General features: G+C 47.9%; 1 protein-coding gene across 1 annotated transcript in view; it reads left to right on the top strand.

Annotated features, from left to right (window-relative positions):
* Positions 1-1,431: 1,431 nt before the first annotated feature.
* Positions 1,432-5,297, top strand: part of LOC109911251 (actin-3) — a 92,015-nt gene continuing 88,149 nt past the window's right edge. The window contains exons 1-2 of the mRNA XM_048595539.1: positions 1,432-1,569; positions 1,806-1,954. Of these exons, the coding sequence (XP_048451496.1) occupies positions 1,829-1,954 (126 nt within the window). The 5' untranslated portion in view covers positions 1,432-1,569; positions 1,806-1,828. The remainder of the gene's footprint in view (positions 1,570-1,805; positions 1,955-5,297) is intronic.

Below are 5,297 nucleotides of genomic sequence, written 5' to 3'. Positions count from 1 at the left end.
GACAAAGTGGCACTCCCTCAGCACTGACCCTCCGACAGTGCCCACTCCCTCAGCACTGACCCTCCGACAGTGCGGCACTCCCTCAGCACTGACCCTCTGACAGTGCGGCGCTCCCTCAACACTGACTCTCCGACAGTGCGGTGCTCCCTCAGCACTGACCCTCCGACAGTGCAGCGCTCCCTCAACACTGACCCTCCGACAGTGCCCACTCCCTCAGCACTGACCCTCTGACAGTGCGGCATTCCCTCAGCACTGACCCTCCGACAAGGCAGCACTCCCTCAGTACTGACCCTTCAACTGTGCTGCCTTCACTCAGTTCTGACCATCTAACTATACAGTCTTCACTTAGCACTGACCCTCTGATAGCACAGCACTCCCTCAGAACCAATTCTCTGACAAGGGGCTCAGTGGTTAGCACTGCTGCCTCACAACACCAAGGATCTAGTTCGATTCCAGCCTCGGGTGACTGTCTGTGTGGAGTTTGCACATTCTCTCCAAGTCTGCGTGGGTTTCCTCTGGGTGCCCCATTTTCCTCCCATAGTCCAAAGATGTGTGGATTGCCATGCGAAATTACCCATAGTATCCAGGGATGATTAGGTTAGTGGCTTAGTCATGGGAAATACAGGGTTATGGGGATAGGGTAGAGTGTGGCAACACAGTGTGGAGCTGGAGGAACACAGCAGGCCAGGCAGCATCAGAGGAGCAGGAAAGTGACCATTTGGGTCGGGACCCTTCTTCAGAAATGGAGGAGGAGGAAGGGAGCTCAGAAATAAATAGAGAAAGGAGGGGTGGGGTTGGGGAAGGTAGGTGGGATGGTGATAGGTGAGTGCAGGTAGGAAGTGGTGGGGATTGATCAGTGAGGTGGGTGAGGCGGATAGGTGGGAGAGAAGATAGACAGGTTGTGTCAGGTCAAGGAGGCAGGGGTGACAGGGAGGGTTGGTCATAGGATGAGGCTAGGGATGGGGAGATTATAAAACTGGTGAAATCCAGGAGCAGCACCTCATATTCCACCTTGGGAGCCTACAGCCCAATGGCCTAAACGTGGATTTCACCAGTTTTAAAATCTATTTTCTGACCCTCTGACAATGCAGTACTGTCTCGACACTGACCCGCTGACAGTGCAGTACTCTCTCAACACTGACCCTCTGACAGTGCAGTACCCTCTCAATACTGTTACAGTATGGAGATCCCTCAACATTGACACTCCAATACTGTGGCACTCCTTCAGTACTGACCCTCTGACAGTGTGGTACTCCCTCAGCACTGGCCTTCTGCCAATGTGGCACACACACATACAGATATGATCCTCTGGCAGTGCTGCACACCCTCTGTTCTATGCCACTAACTATATATATAACATGTCGTACACCAAAGCCTTGGCCTAAAACTTGGACCTGGAAGCTCCTGCCTGACAGGCAGCCTGAACCAATCAGATCCTCCTCTTGCAGCTCATTGGCTGTCTGCTGAATGATGAGACTGGGAGGGGCTCAGTACTAATAGTTAACGGGAAGGCAGCGTGATAGTCTCATTTCCCTCTTGCAGAAGTAAAGGCAGTATTCTGTGTGTGAGGTAGGTGCTGCTTGGAAAATAAGTAGTGGCAGGAATGAAGGCTTGTTTTTGTTTGGTGGAAGTGTAATGGGTGTTGGTTGGATGGATGTGGATCGAAAGTTTGTGTTGGGGTCTCTTTTGTAAAAAAGGAACTTTCAGAAGTTGTAGCGTAGTTGTAATCTTGAGCTGTTTTGTGTTGGTGTTTTTCTTTCTGTCTTGTGTCTATGTCAATGGGTGTCTCCTTTTATCTCTTTCAGTCACCACCTGCAGATTCTAAGCCATGGCCGATGATGAGATTGCAGCTCTGGTGGTCGACAATGGGTCTGGGATGTGTAAAGCTGGCTTTGCAGGCGATGATGCTCCCAGGGCTGTGTTTCCCTCCGTTGTGGGACGTCCCCGTCACCAGGTGAGCTCTTTGTGAAAGATCTTTCAATGTGTCCCTACTTTTTGACTGGGCTTTTTTTCTCCTTTTTAGGTGTGGAGGCTGGTATTTCTTGTAACTGTAGCCTCCTCACTTGTTTCAGCTTCCTCTTTTGCTGCCCTGTTTGTGGTCTACATTCTATTTCCTTTAGAGATTAGGGTTTGACTTTAACCCTTGCTGGTTCCTGCTCTTGCAGTTTGGGTGTGGCTGTCAGTGTGGGGTTGCTCCTGTTTGGAGCTCTATCTGAACGTTTTACTGAGATGTTCCTGTTTCTGTAGAATCAGGATGGTCTTATCTGGAATCAGTGGGGAAACTGCCAATGGCTGAAAGTTAGGTTTTATTTTATGTACAGGGGGACCATGTAAAAGTGATTCTTTAATCCATCAAATGATGTGAGGCTGAAAAATACACTTAAATCTAACCATATTATGAAGTGCATGGCTTGATTGGATACAAGAGTAATAACTCCTGAAAGATAACAGTATAAATATCTGTAGACTAGCTGGTGTTGTGGGGATATTAGAAGTGGCTTAAAGAATTGCTGTTGGAAAGAGCCAGTGGAGCTTTTTTTCCCCTTCCTCCTATATGGTAGCATTCTGTAGTGTTAAACCAAGTTGAAGCTGGAGGAACTGAAACCTGAGCCATGGGCCTTGAATTATGATCAGGACAAGGTTAAGCCAGGTGTTGGATGATCTAGCTATACCTGGGCACTTCTTTCCCAGTCTCTCCTCCTGCAGCAGTGTTTGAGAGTATGTCTGTTCCTCCCCTAGATTCCTCCTTTTTTCTGTGCCATTCTTAATCCCTGGTGTGCTTTAACCCTGTCAGCAGATGGTTCAATCTGCCTGAGAAGCAGCAAGAGGAAGTTACTTGCTCCTTGAACCACTTCTCTGATTCAATTAAGTTGTGCCTGTTGGTTATCTTAAACCTTGCTTTCTATAGCTTGATATCTTTGGGCACTGAATCTGATTGGCCTGTTGAAATTGCCAATTGCTTCCTCCATACCCACTTGTGTATCAACACTTTTTTGGTTGTGTTGGGTTTTTCCTGTGCTCTGAAGAAATGCTTCATCACTTCTGGGCTTCTCCTATCTAGTACCTCGATCCCCTCCCACAGTGGAAGTGGAGCTGATCCATTGCCACCTTGCCCCTTCTGTTGTTCTGTTCTCCATTCTTAAATTCCCAGCCACTTTCTGGTGTATCTATGCTATTATCCCTTCTGGGACCTCAAATGTACTGCCCTAACTTAAGAAATTCCAGGTTCTTTAATCAAAATAAAAGCAGCTACTTGTGATGTAAGTTAAGTATTGACACATTCACTGTATCCAAGCTGAAGAAGTATTGTCAGTGTAGATGGGCTACAGTGTCTGCTGTAGGCTTAACTCTTGAATTGTCAGTTGGTCAAGAGCCCGAGTACCTTTCCATATACCAGTGTAGTCAACACTATAAAGGTTAAAATCCTCATAATCCCAGAGGACTGTTCTCACTGGAGAAAGATGACTGGCAACCTGAGGGTCACCATGCCTTGGGTGACAGGAGAGATTGCGAAGCAGAGTTCTTCATGGTAACCTCAGTCTGAGCAGGAATTGAACCCAAGCTGTTAATCTCAGCCATGCAGCATTAAACATTTTTGGCATTGCTCTGCTCTGTATCTAAACAAGCCATGTAGCCAACTAAGCTAACCAACCCCCTGTCCCCCACTACGAAATAAAAACAAGTGATGGCTGCCTAGTAACAACTATTCTGATAGGGTCAATGGTAGCATGCTTTTGTCCTTGGTCTGCTTCAGGGTTCCAATGAAGCTCTTTGTGAGCTGGAGGAACAATACCTGGTCACTTTACAGACTGTAGAATTCCATAGTGAGTTATGCAATTTCAAACCAGTTCTCCATTCTCCATTTATTTCTCCCTTCTCTACCTTTTGACTTTGATCTCCATATGGAGGAAAGAAACAACACCACATTCCAGCCTCCTTCAGTTCTGATAATGAGTCATGCGGTCTTGAAACTTTAGCTGTGTTCCTCTTGACACAGATGCTGTCAAATCTGCTGAGTTTCTCCACCATTTCTCCTTATTGAAGCCAATCTTGCTGTCAAGACTAGGTGGGTAAACAATGGGAGAAGGATCTAGTCTATAGATGTGAGGCTGGAAAAGCACAGCAGGTCAGACAGCATCAGAAGAGTAAGAAAGTCAATGTTTCGGGCTTACGACCTTCCCTCAGAACTGGAGGGGTGGGGAGAGGACAGAGGGAAGCCCAGAAAGAGATGGAGGGCAGTAGGCCTGGGGAAAAGATTGAGAGATGTGGGTAGGGGGGGGTTGTTGTGATTGGGAAGGGAGGGGTGGATAAGTGAGTAGGAAGATGGACATGTTAGCTCAGCTCAGGAGGGGGGAGGGCCAGACTTGGGATAACGTTGGGGGTGGAGGGAATTTGAAGCTGGTGAAGTCAATGTTAAGGCCATTGGGCTGTAAGCTTCCACAGTGAAATATCAGGTGTTGTTCCTCTAGTTCACGTGTGGCCTCACTGAGAGTGGAGGAGGCCAAGGATGGACATCCCATCAGGGGAGTGGGAAGCAGAATTAAAACGAATGGCAACTAGAAGGTCAGGTTGGTTGATGCATGCAGAACACAGATGCTCCGCAAGCTGGTCCCAGAGTCTGTGGTCCTATCTATTATCAGGGAGACCAAATCAGGAGCCACAGATGCAATACGTAAGGTTGGATGGATTGTTTGAACCCTCTGATGGAGGTGAGAGGGAAGGTGTGGGGGCAGGTGTTGTACCTGTTACAGTTGCAGGGAAAGGTACTGGGTGTGGTGAAGAAATTGGTGGGGGGGGGTTTAGAGCTGATGAGGGAGTCACAATGATCAGTGCCCACAGGACAGGAGGAGCAAGGGAAACATTGTTTTGGTGGGGCCTGATTGTCAGTGGCTGAAATGCCAAGTTATGTTGGATTCGGAGGTTGGTGGGGTGATGCACGAGGACTAGGGTGAACTCTATCCTTATTGCTGTTGGGGGAAGGGGGTTTGAGCAGAAGTGCAAGAAATGGGGGAGATGTGGTTGGCACTTTTAATTAGGGGGAAATTCTGATCCCTCAAGTCGGACATCTGAGAGTTCCTGGAGTAGAACACTTTATCCTTGGAGCAGATGTGGCAGAAGCAGAGGAATTGGAAGTATGGGATAGCATTTCTTTTTTTTTCAGAAGGTGGGAGAGAGGTAGTCAAGGTAATTGTGGGAGTCTTGAGGTAACGAGGTGTAGAGCTGGATGAACACAGCAGGCTAAGCAGCATCAGAGGAGCAGGAAGGCTGACATTTTGGGCCTAGACTCTTCTTCAGAA

Source organism: Rhincodon typus, chromosome 4 (assembly GCF_021869965.1).
Source record: "Rhincodon typus isolate 14 chromosome 4, sRhiTyp1.1, whole genome shotgun sequence".
Lineage (NCBI taxonomy): Eukaryota > Metazoa > Chordata > Chondrichthyes > Orectolobiformes > Rhincodontidae > Rhincodon > Rhincodon typus.
Note: the sequence above shows the minus strand (reverse complement) of the source record. Positions and strands in the feature narration are given on the sequence as shown.